General features: G+C 48.0%; 1 protein-coding gene across 1 annotated transcript in view; it reads left to right on the plus strand.

Annotated features, from left to right (window-relative positions):
- Window positions 1–15,605, plus strand: part of TXNRD2 (thioredoxin reductase 2) — an 89,154-nt gene that overhangs the window by 31,523 nt on the left and 42,026 nt on the right. The window contains exon 7 of the mRNA XM_007957965.1: window positions 6,305–6,375. Coding sequence (XP_007956156.1) covers window positions 6,305–6,375 — 71 coding nt within the window. The remainder of the gene's footprint in view (window positions 1–6,304; window positions 6,376–15,605) is intronic.

Below are 15,605 nucleotides of genomic sequence, written 5' to 3' on the forward strand. Positions count from 1 at the left end.
TTGATCTTATCTCCTGCAACCTTGCTGAACTCATTATCATTTCTAATAGTTTGCCTGTGTGTATGTGTATTCTTCATCATTTTTTATATACGAGATTATATCATCGGCAAAGAGTTTCACTTCTTGTTTTCCAATTCATATGCCATTTGTTTTATTTGTTTGCTTGTTTATTTATTTATGTTTTTGCCTACTTTCCCTGGCTAGAACCCTCAGTGCAGTGTTGAATGGGAATACGGAGAGCAGACATTCTTGTCTTGTTCTGATAGCACCATTATTGCTATCATTTCCCAAGATACTCCACCACTGTTAAGTGTAATGTTAGCTGTGGGTTTTTTGTAGATGGATTTCATCAGGTTGAAGTACTTCCCTGCTGTTTCTAGTTTGTTGGACATTTTTATCAGGAAAGTGTGTTGGACTTTGTCAGCTGTTTTTCTACACCTATGGATATGATTATGAGGGATTTTTTTCTCTTCATTCTATTAATATGATGTATTACATTGATTAATTTTCATATGTTGAACTAACTTTGCATTTCTGAGATAAAGCCCTCTTTGTTATGGTATATAATCTTTTCATATGCTGCTGGACTTGGTTTGCTAGCATTTTGTTGACTTTTTTTTCCTATACTGATCTGTAGTTTTCTTGTGATGTTTTTGTCTGGTTTTGATATCAGGTAATACTGGCGCTGGTGATGTAGTGCCTAAGGCATTTGACTGCTGAGCAGAAAGCTGGCGGTTCAAACCCACCAGCCACTCCTCAGAAGGAAGATTGGGCAATTTACTTCCATAGAGATACTGCCTTGGAAACCCAAGGAGGGGTCGCTATGAGTCAAATCGACTCAGCGCCAGTGAGTTTGGTTTGGTTTTGGTTTTGGCCTCAGAATGGGTTAGAAAGTATTTTGGCCCTCTTGTGCCACTCTAACAGAAATGCCCCAGATAGATGCCTTTAACAAACAGGGATTTATTCTCACACGGTGTAGGAGGCTAGAAGTCTGAGTTCAAAGTGCCAGCTTGGAACTTTGGGCTTCAGCTCTACTTCTTGCTCCCGGCCCACTGGAGCTGGAGGTATTTCTTAACTCAGGCAGCTGCTGGCTGTTGAGGCTGACAAACCCAGGGTTGACAAGTAAAATGGCACAGTCCCAAGATTAGCAAGCAACACAGCAGGCCACTAGTTACAAGTCTAGAAATAGTCCCAGATCAGCAGCCAGCGTGGCAGGCTGCTGAATGAAGACTTAGCTACATGCAGGATCCAAGGGTGCCAAAATGCTCAAGACCTTTCTCAAAGCTTCTCCTTATATACTGGAAGCAGATCACACCCCTAAGGCAGCTACTCGACTGCTCACAGTAGATTCTACCGTGGAGTTGATTGCCAGTCTCATTATGGCGAATAACTACATCTAGCTGCTCAGCCACTCAGCCAGGCCCAGCCAAGTTGACACATAACCTTAACTACCACAGGAAGTGTTTCATCCTCTTGTTTTTTGGAAGAATTTGTGAAGGATTGGTGGTAGTTCTTTAAACTATTGGTGGGATTCCCCAGTAAAGCCTTTTGTTTTCATTTCCTAGTACTGCTGTAACAAATGCCACAAATGGGTGGCTTTGAAGAGCATACGTTTATTTTCTCACAATTCAGGAGGCTACATGTCCAAGTTCAGGGTGTGGCTGTAGGGGAGGTCATTCCTTGTCTATTTTAGCTGCTGCTTCTATTTATTTATCTATGTTTACTTTTATTGTGGAGAAAGCATACACATCAAGGCATTCACCAGCATAACAACTTTCACATTTATAGCTCAGGGACATTGATGACATTTTCCATGTTGTGCCACCATTATTGCTATCATTTCCCAAGATATTCTACCACTGTTAGCATAAACTCAATGGCCCGCAAACAAAATCCTCCCCTTTCCTCTTCTCTCCTGCTCCTGGTAACCACCAGTAGTCTTTGCTTTCTACCCCGCCGCTGTGTAACCTGTCTAACAGTGTTCCTTACCCTCCCTCTCATCCCTAATAAATAACAAAGAAAATTTTCTTCCATATATAAACCTTTCCTGGACTTTTTACAATAGCGGACTGATACAATATTTGTCCTTGTGTGATTGACTTATTTCACTCAGCATAATGTCCTCCAGGTTCATCCAGGTTATGTGGTGTTTTGCAGATTCTACATTATTCTTTAGTGTTGCATGAAATTTCACTGTGTATGTGTGTATGTACCAGAGTTTGGTTATCCACTCCTCCGTTGTTGGCTACTTAGGTTGCTTCCATCTCTTTGCTGTTGTGAATAGTGCTGCCAATGAACATGGGTGTGCGTATTTCTATTTGTGTCCTGGCTTTCACTTCTTTAGGACATATATCTAGTAATGGGATTTCTGGATCAAATGATGTTTCTATTTCCAGCTTTGTAAGGAATCGCCATACTAAGTGGTTGTATCATTTTACAGTCCCACCAGAAGTGTATGATAATCCTAATCTCTCCACATTATTTTAGTTTCTTCTTGTTTTTTGTTAGGTGTCTAGGAGTCAGTTTTGATGCACAGAGATCCTCTGTACTATAGAACAAAACACTGCCTAGTCCTGCGCTGGCAATCCTTGGAGTTCCTGAGCTTGTGGATTGGTTTGCCTCCATTGTAGTCAGATAGTGTCTGTCTTCTCCTGTGTCTTTGCTTTTGGGTCTAATCTGCATTTTTATAACTTGTTGTTGTTGTTGTTGCAATAATTAAATTTAGTACTTACCCTACTTAGATAGGAGCTCTGGTGGCATAGTGCCTAAGGCATTTGACTGCTAACCAGAAGGCTGGCAGTTCAAACCCATCAGCCACTTCTTGGAAAGAAGATTAGGCAATGTACTTCCGTAGTGATACCGCCTCGGAAACCCAAGGAGGACTTGCTATGAGTCAGATCTGGTGGTTTTTTTTTCCCCTACTTAGGTATGGTCTAATTAACATAACAAAGAGAACTCTGTTCCGAAACAGGATTACATCTACAGTTCCAACACATATTTTAGGGGGACACAGTTCAATCCTTAACACTATCTGAGCTTAAGCTTTTATTTGTGGGAAGTTTTTTTATTATTAACTCAATCCCTTTACTTGTTGTATAGTTCTATTCAAATTTTCTATTTCTTCTTGAGTCAGTTTTGGTAGTTTGTGTCATTCTAGGAACTTTTTCATTTTATCTAGATTCTTTAATTTATTAGCATACAATTGTTAAAATATTCCTTTATAATCCTTTTTATTTCTGTAAAGTTGTTAGTGACATTCCCTCTTTTGTTCCTGATTTTAGTAATCTGAGTCTTCTTTCTTTTTCTTGGTCATTGTGGCTAAAGATCTGTCAATTGTTAAAAGTATGTATATATGTGTATATATATATAGGGGAGCTCGGTGGCATAGTGCCTAAGGCATTTGACTGGCGGTTCAAACCCACCAGCCACTCCTTGGAAGGAAGACTGGACAATCTACTTCCGTAGAGATACTGCCTCAGAAACCCGAGGAGGGGTTTCTATGAGTCGGAATTGACTTGACGGCAGTGAGATATATATTATATGTATATGTTTTTTTCCAAAGAAATAAGTCTTGGTTTTGTTGATTTTCTGTATATTATCTTATTTATATCTGCTCTCTGATGTATGATTTCCTCCCTTCTGTTTGCTTTGGATTTGGTTTGTTTCTCTTTTCATAGATTCTTAAGGTAGAAGTTTAGGTTATTGATTTGAGATCTTTCTTCTTTTTTAATTTGGGTATTTATAATGATAATTTTCTCTCATCTTTGCTGCACACCGTAAGTTTTGCTGTATTGTGTTTTCATTTTCATTCATCTCAAAAGATCTTCAAATTTCCCATGCAATTTCTTCTTTGATCCATTGGTTATTTAGGAATGTGTTGTTTAATTTCTGCACATTTTGGAATTCCCCAAATTGCCTTCTGTTATTGATTTCTATTTTCATTCCACTGTGGTTGGAGACTATGCTTTGTATGATTTGTCATTTTAAATTGATCATGACTTGTTATATGGCCTAACATATAGTTTATTCCAGAGAATGCTCCACAGGCATTTGAGAAGAATGTTTATTATTTCTCCATCGCTGCCTTCTTTTGTGTTAAGTAGATATTTTCTAGTGTATCATTTTAATTCCCTTGTTGTTCTTTTACTATACGTATTTTTTGTTTTTTTTCTTCATCATTGCCCTGAAGATTTCTATTAACATCTTGATTTTTAATAATCTCATTTGGATTAAAACCACCTAGATTTCAATAATATACCAGAAGTTTGTTAGTATAGTTCTGTTCCCTCTCCTGTATCCTGTTGGTATCACAAATTTCATTTTTATAAATTATGTTATAAATTAATTATAAATTATAGATTTATAATTACTGTTTTATGCGGTCATCTTTTAAATTAGATAGGAGAAAAAAAGGAATTACATACACACTACATCTATACTTGTTCTCATAGTTACCTGTGCAGTTACCTTTGTCAGTGCTCTCTATTTCTCCATGTGAACTGGAGTTATTGTCTAGTGTCATTTCACTTCAGCCTGAAGGATTCCCTTTATTTCTTGTAGGGCAGATCTGCTAGTCAATAATTTCAGTTTTTGTTTATCTGTGAGTTTGTTAAATTCTCCTTCATTTTTGAAAGATAGTTTTTCTGGATCTAGAATTCTTGGTTCACATTTTTTTCTTTTTCTTTAATCAGTTTTAGCATGTCATTCCACTGACCTCTGGCCTCCATTGTTTCTGTTGAGAAATCAGCTGTTAATCTTATGATCTGATAGTCATTTCATCCTTGCTACTTTAAATAGTCTTTCTTTGTGTTTGACTTTCAGTAGCTTGGCTATGATGTGTTTACCTAAGCACCTCTGGGATTTTTGAAGTAGATACAACAGACAAGGTCAATGTGAATGATCGTTAGTGACTACCTACCCAGAAGCTGGGCTCAAGTTGGGCTCACTTAAAGTCCCAGAAAGCTACAATGAGTTTCCAGAAGTCTGGAAGTCATGTTAGCTCCTTCAAGGTACTTTGTGGACACACACATGCACACACACACATACCCCTGCACCTAGATGCCCTGTGGGGTGGTCTTGGCCTGGCGCTATCCGGCTGTACCTCCACCAGATGGCTGCTCATATCTCTGGCTCACTCAGAGGAGGGATAAAGCAGGAGCTTTCGGGTCCTGGAGGATGCACCTGGAGACCACTCTGCTCTCCCAATGTCCTCCCTGGGAATGACCCCATTGCCCTGCCTTGCTGTGTCCTCCCTGTGCTGCCCACTGAGGCTTACTTGGGTTTTAGTCCCATTTGATTTTACAGATCTTTCAGTTTTCCTTGAGCAAACCCCCGAAATTCCTGACTTTGTTTTTTTTTTTTTGCCAGCTGGAATTGTAAACTGTTTAAAATCTGCTTCCTCTCTGTGAACACATCTTACTCTCATAGACCGGGAAGAGGGCTCTTCCTCTTTGTATCTCCCCATATGCTCTGCTGCCCCTCCTCAGGTCACCTGGGGACAGGCTTCTGCTGGGATATTGGGAGTGATCTGTATTGATTCCTGGGGCACAGAACCCACCTGGACTGGTACCTCAAGGGGGCCTGGTGGGTCTACCCTTCAGCCTTGACTTTGGAGATGAGCCTCAGACCTCAGATTCTCTCTTTTCCTCCAGCCCTGATCCTGTGAGGCACAACATCTTGCACCCCACTTTTCACCACCTCCTGTACCCCTCCTGCCTCTGCAGATAGATCTCCCCTGGCTGGCCCCACAGCCTCACCCCCATCACTGACATTGCAGTGCTGCTCATCAGAAGCCCTGAGGACAGCTCCTCCAGCTGCTAACTTGCTGGCTTGTCCTCACATGGCCTCCTCTCTCTGATCCTGGGCTTTCCTGGAGTCCTGGGTGGCATGCCTTCCATCTCGTCCCTTCACAAGCACCCAGGACAGACTTGTCAGGGATAGCCTCTTTGACTGTGTAGCCCCTGAAGCTCCCACACCTGCCTCAGGCTCAGTGCCAGGTCCGAATCAAGGGGACGGTATTGGAGAGCAGAGCAGAAGGACCCTCTCTGCCTGCCACGCCCCCCTGGAGGACATCTGGCTGCCTGGCCACGCCATCACAGCAAGGGAAAGACTCGGACACTCTGGGGCTGTGCAAACAGTGCCCCAAGTCAGATACAGAGAGGCCGTCCTCGGTCCCCACAGAAGTCACCTATCAGCTGGGACACTTCTGGTGATGTTGTGTGTGTAAAGCAGGCAGCCTCTCTGAGGAAGTCCCTGCAGCAGACCAAAGGACACTCTTCTCACATTGATCCTTGTTTCCTGATAGGTTGAAGGTGCCTTGGAGTATGGAATTACAAGCGACGACATATTCTGGTTGAAGGAGTCCCCTGGAAAAACGTAAGGCCCCAAGTGTGCAGCCATGTGTGTTCTCTGTTCCCAAAGGGACGCTCAGAACTGCATGAACCTGGTTTTGGTCCTCTCTGTCTGGTGTACTCTTTCCCCTGTATTTAGAAAAAGATGCCCATTTCTCTTCCCCTCTGCAGGGCCATTGGCGCTCTGTGTCCTGTGGCTGTCTTGGAAGTGACAATGTGAGTTCCAGGTCTAGAGCAGTAGGTTTTCCAGCAGGCTCCCAAGAACCACAGGGGCTCCAGTGTTCCCATCGAGGACACTGAGGAGGGCATTGAGGGAAAAAGCAGGGCTCGGTCATTGAGGAAAGCCCTTGGCCCCTGCCCTTGGCTCCGTCAAACGTTCCCACTGTCATCTGGGTCACCTGTGGGTCTCTCTGAAATCTAGCAAAGGCTCCAAAGGCCTTGGGAATCTGAGCCCAGTATGGGAGCAAAAACTGCAGATGTGGGTGGTCTTACGCTCCCCGAGCAAGTGGGAATGTGCTACGTGCATTTTCGGGCCCACAGATGGCCTGTTGTCCACAGGAGCTCTCCCACCGGTGGGTGCAGAAGGGACTTCACGGTCTCAGGAACTAAAGAGGCCACCAGAGGGCGGCAGAGGCTTGGTCAACAGAGAGCTTTGCTTCCTCTGGGACTTGCCTTAGAAAAATACCAGTGGAAAAGTGTGTTTAGAGGCAGGTGTGTGTGCAGGTCTGTGTGTGTGCGTTTCTGTGCAGGTGTGTGTGTGCGTTTCTGTGCAGGTGTGTGTGTGTGTGTGTGTGGGGTATTATGCATGTGGGGGAGTGTGAATGGGTGTTGCATAGGGGAGAGTAAGAGTGTGTACATGCTCTGTGTGAATTGAAGTGTGTGCATGTTGGGGGAGTGCATACATGTGTACATGTGGGGGGATGTACATAAGGTGTCGTGTTGAGAGTAGGAGCATGTTTGTGTTCTGTGTGTGCGAGTTAGAGTGTATGCATGTGTGTGAGAATACACACAGGCATGCGTGTGCGTGGGAATGTGCATGGGGAAGTGAGTAGGTGATGTGTGGGAGGAGTAGGAACATGTGGGTGTCCTCTGTCTGCGAGTTGGAGTCTGTGTACACGCTGTGTGTCACATGCTCTGCTTGTCCTCATCGTTGCACATCTCGTGGGGCACCTTTGTTTGGTGTCAGGTCTCAGGTGGCTGGGATGGATTCTACTTTCCCTCCGTTAATGAGTACCTCAGTTGTTTCTATTTTCTACCGTCATAAAGGCTGCAATTAAAACTTGGGACGTGCATCTTCTACACCTACATGTTTCTCATGTGTTTTGTATACCTGCCAGGGTTTCCTGCAGTAGCAAAGCCAGTCGGAGGGTAGTACCCTTCATGTCTTAACCCATCACACTAACAGGCCTGTCTCCCGCGAGTACACCCCAGTCCATGCACACATTTGCCTGCTCCCTGAGCTCCATACCTCTGGCACCAGCTTTTTACAAGACCTCATGTGGAAAGGGGCACAGTCTCCTGCTTCCATGCCCACCATTCTCAGGGGTGCACGCTTGCTCACCTGTGGCAGGTCCACGCCCTTCCCCGTGGCCATCAGTAGCCCCAACTGGAGCCTGCCAGTTGCCTTCCACGGGTTTTCCCAGGTTGTGTTTTATCAGTTGACTTGGTGATATTTTTTATTATTAAGTTTTAAATTTTTGTGTTGCACCATTTATCATTTTTCCCTCTATGTAATAATTTCTTCTTCTTCTTCTTCTTTTATCTTTAAACATGATCTCATTTTGTTTGCTTTTGCTGAGATTGGTTAGTATAGGTAGCTTTTCATGTGTTTATTGGCCACTTAAATTCAGTGCATCTGTGTGCGTTTCTCATAGTGTGTGTGTGTGAGTGTGAGTGTGTCTGTGGGGTGGGTGGGCATGAGTGTGTGTGTCTCTGTGTGTTTGTGAGTGTGTATCGTGTGCATGCATGAGTGTGAATGGTCACCTTGGTCCTTGGCCTGCTTTTCGATCTTGCTTTTCTACCTTTTCCTTTTCTCAGGAGTCCCTGGATGGCCCAAAGGGTTAAATGCTGGACTGCTAACCTCTAAAGTTTGGCAGTTCAAACCCACTCAGAGAAGCCTGAGAAGTCAGGCCTCATTTTCTGCTTCTAAAAGCCCATATCCTTGAAAACACTGTGGAGTGGGTCTACCTGCACTCCTGGGGTTGCTGTGAGCCAGACATGACTCAGGCTTCAACACGACCGACAGCAGCAGTAGGCCTTTACTGTCCTTCCGGTAGTTTGGGTGGTAACAGTGTGCCCCCGTGTCATTTAGGTTGCAGAGTTTATCAGCTTGTCATTTTTCTTGTAACTTGCTTGGTTCACAAAAGCCTGTGATGTGCAAATGGTTTGTCTTTCTTTCTTTCTCTCTAGATGTAACTTAAACTCTTTTTTACACTTAATGGCTTTTAGATTTAGTGCATATTCAGAAAGGCAACTTTCTTTTGAAACTTGTCTTTCAAAAACTACAAATACTTTCTTTTGGAGCTTCCACAGTCAGGTTTTCTTTTCAGTTAGTCTGTGCTGTGGGTGTGCTTGTCTCTCCACCCACTGACCAGTCTGCAAGTCACACCCCTACTCTGAGTCCCAAGCCCACGGCTGGCCTCAGCCCCTGGCATCCTTGTTTATTCCACGAACCCCATTGCACTGCTGCGGCCAGGGCCGGCTTGTCGCTCTTCCCGTCTTAGTTTCCACTCGCCTTGATTTCTTCTGATGAGAATAGAAACAATCTGTGGCTCGAGATGGAACAGGCTTCCCATGTGGCTCCAGGTGCTGCCTCTCTGTCAGCTCTGCTGTCACCAAGTACAGCGTTTCCTGTGTCCTGGTACCATTTTGTGGGAGCCTCACTCCTGTCTGTATAATCGTGCTGTTTGGTGTTTTTTCTGTTTTGAAAGCAACACACCAGCCCCGGGAGGATCCTGAGTTTTGCTTGTTTCTTTCTTTACCTACTGACTGTGGCCTCTGCTCAGGGCCTGCCTTGGAGGGAGGTCCCGCGCACAGTAGGTGTGTAGCAGCGCTGGCCGGAGGCAGCCCAGCACAGGCCAGCTCCTCTGTGAGTGTGTGCCAAGGCAGCCGGTGAGGCCAAGAAGACACAGCCCCAGATATTTTGGTCAGGAAAGAAACGGCAGTGTTTATTTTCTTCAGAAAAAAACATTTAGAAGATTTTTTTTTAAAGCTCTTTCGTTGAGAAGGAATCTAGGTATGTTATTGTTTAAGGGGGAAAAAAAAAAAGTGTTTGCAATGTATCAGTCACCCGTTTAGTCCTGAGCATGATTTATGTGAGGAAATGGTTTTTTTAAAAAATTAAGCTGGAGATCTATCCCTGTACGATGCTTCTGTGAAAATGCTGCTTTTGTCCGGTGCTGTTAATGCAAGTTGTAACAGTGTAATAGGGAGTCAGTGTTTACATGTTACATTCCTCAGCTGTAGTCAAAATAAGCCTGCAGGGCCTACAGTAGCATTTCTGTATTTTATCAGCTTGGGTTGGGGCTGAGGGGGAGGCTGCCGCTCACACTTGGAGGGGCTGTTTCTGCCAGATTTATTTGCCTTATAAATATTCCTGTGTTTATTTTAACTCTCTTTTAAAATGGAGCTGAAATTAATATGGACCTCAGGGCTGCTCTCCTGGCCCCAGAGCACCTCCCCGAGCTGCGTGGGGATGGTCAGGGCTGGCTCCGTCCAGGAGGCCTGGCTGCCAGGGGAAGCCAATGGAGGGACAGCCCCTCGCCCCTGTGAGCAACGCGCCTGCGCCTCTGCAGACGACCGTGCCTGAGCCTCCCATCTGCCACGGCACCGAGTGGGCTGGTCTGCGCCCCGAGGCCGGAAGGAGGGAGGGTGGGGGGTGGCCATGTAGCATCCCTCTGTGGGTTTTGGAGCTGTGCACAGGCCTCCGTCCCACCTTCCCGCCCGTGAGTGGGCGCAGGGTGGCAGCACGACCCCCTGCCTGGCTCCAGAGGCTGGGATCGTCCCTTCCGCTGCGTCTCTGTGGGGCGCAGTGACAGGAACTGTGGGTTCTGGCCCGTGGAGCCCAGCGGTGGGAGCCTGGGGCTCGTTAGCCTCCTGCAGCTGCGACACTCACCTTTGCCACCCCAGGCCACCCAGGTGTCACGGCACAGGGCCCCTGTGACCACAGAGGCCTCCCAGCCTTCACTCTGTGCACAGGTCTTGGGGGCCCAGTGCTAGACAGACAGAAGAGACGGGAGGACCAAGCTGATGGGGACAGAGTTAATGGATGTGCTTCATGAAACAGTAGGGTGCTGCCGCGGACCCTGAGTGCTGGTCCTGGTTTAGATCCCCTGAGGAGATGGGTTGAGTGTGGAAGCCTCCAGGAGTGCCTGGGAGAGAGGCCGGGGGCGGGGCAGCACCCTTCGGGGGGAAGGCGTTGCTGGCTGGGCAGTGGTAGGACACACGGGAGCAGGGAGGCCCTGGAGGTGAGCCTTTGCCACTCGAGTGGTAGCTCGGGGTCTGGGCTGTTTTCCCTTTCCATTGTTCTTGTTTCCTTATTTTTCTGTGAAATTCCAAGACAGGTGGGAAAGTGAGGAGAATGGTGGGGGAGAGAGGGTCCCTTGGGCAGGAGTGGGCAGGAGAAGAATGTGGATGCGGCAGTGGGCCGGACCCTCTGCCTAACAGCAGCTGTTACACCGCCAGGGGCGGAAACAGGGACAAAGAGGGGGCGAGGACCCAGCGGTGCTGAGGCTGGGGACTAACGCTGCAGGGGTGGTGAGGGCCCGGGGTGAGTGGCTGAGGCTGGGGGCAGTGAGGGCCCAGCACGTCTGGGGCTTGGGGAGGGGTTGGGAGGTGAGGGCCCGGCTGATGGAGTTGGGGTGGGTGGGAACCCACAGCACATGCAGTCTCCCTGGCCTCTCTGCTTACCTTAGAGCTGCCTCCCCCACGTAGGGTCTCCAGCTCAGTCTCCCAATGTGCCTGGCCCGGGCCAGGAGGGCCTTTTGCTTCCACTTCTTGTACTTTCATGACCCTGGGTCTCCTCGTCACTGCCAGGTGTCAGGGCTCAGGTACCCTACAGTGAGGAACCTTGGCCACGCTGTTTCAGCCGCCCTTGGCTCCCTGGCGCCTGGGGTGACCACCACCTTTGCTGAACTTTGCTGTGTGTCCGGAGGTTGGCTCTTTGCAAAGCTGGCCTCTGAGCTGGCAGATTTGGGCTTCGGCATTACTGCCCCTCTCTGCAGCACCGGGGACTGGAGTCTGCAGCGGCTGGCTCTCTTTCCCGTGAACTTTCGAGGCAACTGAGTTGCTATTTGGAGATAAAAACCCACCCCTGCTTGTAGCTGGTGGGGGGAGAGGGTGGGCCTGGCTGTCCCACAGCCTCAGGGGCTGCCTTGCCCACCCTGCGGCCTCAGAGAGGGAGAAAAGCCAGCCCTGGACTGTCCCCTCCCGTGGTGGCCACCAAAAGCCCGGCACTTTCTGTTGAATTGCCAGGGCTCTGTGAAGATTTTAAGGGGGAAAAAGCAGGGAGACTGTTTGTGTCAAATGAGCTGATTTTGTGTCAAATGAGTTGTTGTGGAAGACTTTTTTTTTTAACCCTTATTATAAAGCCAGAAGCTACCCTTTTCCTAAGAAAAGAAGGTAAATTTTATCTTACGAAGAACCATAGCTGGACGGCGAAGGAACTCACTGGCACGGTATTTTCTCATTTTCTGCCTGGCCTCCGAACCTTTGAAGTGGCAGCTGCATGTCCAGCTCAGGTGAGAGGTGGCACCTGCCTAGGGCTTGGTCACCCGCCCAGAGCCCCCTTTATTGCTCATGCCCCCACGTACAGGCCATGGCTGACCTGCAGCTGGTGTTGTTACGGGACCAGCTCCCCAAAAGCTGGGGCGGGGCAAGTGGAGGTGGGTGTGCAGGGAGGAGGCCTTGTATGGACCGTCTCCCCGGGGCACTGGCTTCTCGTTCTGCATTTCCTGCACTGCAGGCCGCACGGTTCTCGTTTTGAACTGGGTGTCCCCTTGGAGAGTGGTGCAGGGACTTCAGCTGAAACGCAGCTGGGAGGCCCTGGGAGCTTGGCTTCTGGGGCCTGGATGAAAGCTGGCGTCGCTGTTCCTCCCCCATTCCAATCCGAACAAGAAAGCCTGCTAATCCCTCGGTAGTAACTGTTTACACACTCAAAGGCACACACAGGGAGCTGCCCTGAGTCCGTTAGAATGGGGATACCTTCTGGCATGGGCTGGGGCTGCTTGCTCCTGCTCTTTTAAACCGTGTCTCCAGCCCTCAGCGGCTTGAACTGGGCTCTCTGAGGCCTCTTCTGGGCGGCGTCTTCTCTCTGCTTGAGGAGCTGGGCCCCGCTGCTGGCCCCATTGCCGCCCACTCCCACTCCCCTTCCCCAGCCTGCTAGGGCCAGATGAGTCTTGGAGCCCCTGCAGTGGGCCCCATGGCTTCACCAGGCCTGTCTGTGCCTCAGCGTCTGACTAGGCCAAGGCTTGTCAGCAGCTGGCAACAGCCCGTCTGCAGATTCAAAACCAAAAAACTAAACCAAAACCACTGCCATCAAGTCGATTCTGACTCATAGCGACCCCCGTTGGGTTTCCAAGGCCCGGTCTTCCTTCCATGGAGTGGCTGATGGGTTTGAACCACCACCCTTCTGGTTAGCAGTCAAATGCTCTAGCAAAGCTACCGTTAAAGCACTGAGCGGTGTCAGCCTTTTGGGACTCCTCACTCGTGATCTGGAGGCTGCGTCTGCCCCCAGCCCACTGCAGGGTTTTCTTACTCTAGCCCGTTCAAAGGGACATCCCTGGTTGAGCCTTTATATCCCGAGTTGTTTGAAGAACAAATATCCACATTATGTGATAAATTGGTGGGCGAGGGTGGAGTGCAAACCAACACTGTTGATAGCCTCGCTCACGAAGACAGGAAGAGGTCCCAAATCACCTGCCTGCTTTGGTGGAGAAGCGTCCAGTTGCCTGCTTAGAAATGTGTCAGTCACATACCCCTGCTCTCCCCCAGCTGGCCCCTGCCCCCTTGACACTATGCCTTGGTCACCAGTTCAGAGTTGGTAGCCAGGGCACCAGGCTACCAGACTCCTCTGGCCTCTTGGCGTGGGAGCTGTGTGCCCCAAGCCCACACCAGTGCTCACACCCACAGCTCACCAGCTCCTCTGGGTCTGCCTCCTGGGTGGCCTGGCCGGGGCCTGGAGAACTGAGCAGGCTCCAGGCAGGAGCTGGCAGTTTGGTTCTGTCTGCTTGCCCCACCTCTCCCACCCAGTCCCCCCTGTGCATCCAGCACCACTATGGGAGGCTGGGAGCACATGTGGTCTGCCAAAGTAGAAAACTTTTTTTCTTTTTTTTATAATATTTTTAATTGTGATTTGGGTACAAATTTACAAAGCAGATTGGTTTTGCTGTCAATGGTTCATGCACATTTCGTTTCACATCCCGATTATGATCTCAGTGATGAAAAGCTCTCCTCCCTGTGACCACCCCCACCCCTGCCCTTCTCATCAATGCATTCCTGTCTGTCCAGCTTTCCCTCTATGCAAATGCTGCCCCTCTGATGTCTCATGGTTGATCTAAGGGGTGCATCTCCCTGGGGTAGGTGTGCTGCTCGTAGGTCTCTCTGCTCTTTGCCTGAGAGCCAATCCATGGAAGTGAGTCAGTTCCAGCCCTGAAGGATAACCTGGGGTAATAGTCTTAGGGTTCCACCAGTCTCTATCTGACCAGTAATTCTGGTCCTTTTTGTGTTTTTTAATTCTGTTCCACATTTTTCCTCCCACTTTATCCAGGATCTCCAATTTTGATCCCTTTCTGAGTAGTTGGCATTGGTAGCTGGGCACCATCTAGTTCTTCTGGTCTCAGGGTTGTGAAGGCTGAGGTACCTCTGGTCCATCAGACCTTTGGGCTTACTGTTTCCATAGGATTTGATTTTCTTCACTCTTACTTGCTCCAGATGAGGGGAGACCAATAGTTGTTTCTTAGATGGCTACTCAAAAGCTTTTAAGACCCCAGTTGCTACTCACCAAAGTAGGAGATATAATAAGATTTTTATGTGGTATGTTGTGCCCATTGAGCTTGATGTACACCCCCAAGACCATGATCCTGAGCCCACAGAGCTGGTGACTCACTCCCTCAAGGTGCTTGGTTGTCACTGAGATGCTACTCCAACCTTGTCCCCTGTTACTTCTATAATGTGTATGGATATTTTTATAGCACAAATACATGTGTAGGAATATCATCAACCAAAATAAGGAGAAAGAATTGCTGCAACCTCAGCAATATGGTAGGAGGCATTGAAGAAGCAGCCGGTCTCAGCCCAGTCCACTGTCTTACAGGTTGAGGTTGTGACAACACCTTGGGGGCCATGACAAGGTACAGGTGCTTTGGGCTGGCCCACTTCCATGGGGGTGTCCGCTTTTCAGAGAGTGGCCTAGCTGACTGTTCTGGGGATACCTTCCCATCACCTCCTGTTGCTTGTCCATGCTTGCACCTCCCATGGGAGCCAGAGCAAAGGGCCTGTGTGCCTGGCATGGATGCTTTTCACCAACTTTAATTTTGCATTTAAAACAGGCTATTCAAAGCAGCTAATTCTGTTTGGTTCTTTTTCAGTAGCTCATAATTTAATATCTTAAAAAAGGAGAATGCCTTTCACCATATACACTGAGTCCAAAAGAGTTGGGGTTTTGTGATTTTGGAAATATACCGGTGTGTTGTTGGTTGCTGTTGGCTCCCACTCATGGCACCCGTGTGTGCAAATAGAGCTGCTTCGTAGGGTCCTCAAAGCTGCAGCCTCTGGAAGAAGATTGCCAGGCCTTCATCAGACTCAGTGAGCATGACACACCACACAAAACATGCTGTCTCCTGTGGCGAGGGGCAACTGGGATTGTAAAAGCTTGTAAGCAGCCATCTAGATGCAACGATGGGTCTCTCCTCATCCAGAGCAAAGAAGAATGAAGAAAACCAAAGATCCATGGAAACAATTAGTCCTAGCAACTGGTACACTATGCGATCCTCAGCCTGTATAACTAGAAGACCAGAAGAACTAGATGGTGCCTGGCTACCACTGTCAAGCACTTGGAGGGAAGTCTATGTAGGAGATCCTAGATGGAGTGGGAGAACAGTGTGGAACAAAACTGAAAATCATTAAAAAAAAAGGGGGGGTGGGGAACCAGGTTTGCTGGTCTGATAGAACCTGGTGGAACCACTGAGACTATGGCCCCTAACTGCCCTTCAGGTCTAGAATTGAACCCACACCTATGGCTTCCAGCCAAACAAAAGG

This window comes from Orycteropus afer, unplaced genomic scaffold (assembly GCF_000298275.1).
Source record: "Orycteropus afer afer isolate SDZICR_OR568_19922 unplaced genomic scaffold, OryAfe1.0 scaffold00829, whole genome shotgun sequence".
Taxonomy (NCBI): domain Eukaryota; kingdom Metazoa; phylum Chordata; class Mammalia; order Tubulidentata; family Orycteropodidae; genus Orycteropus; species Orycteropus afer.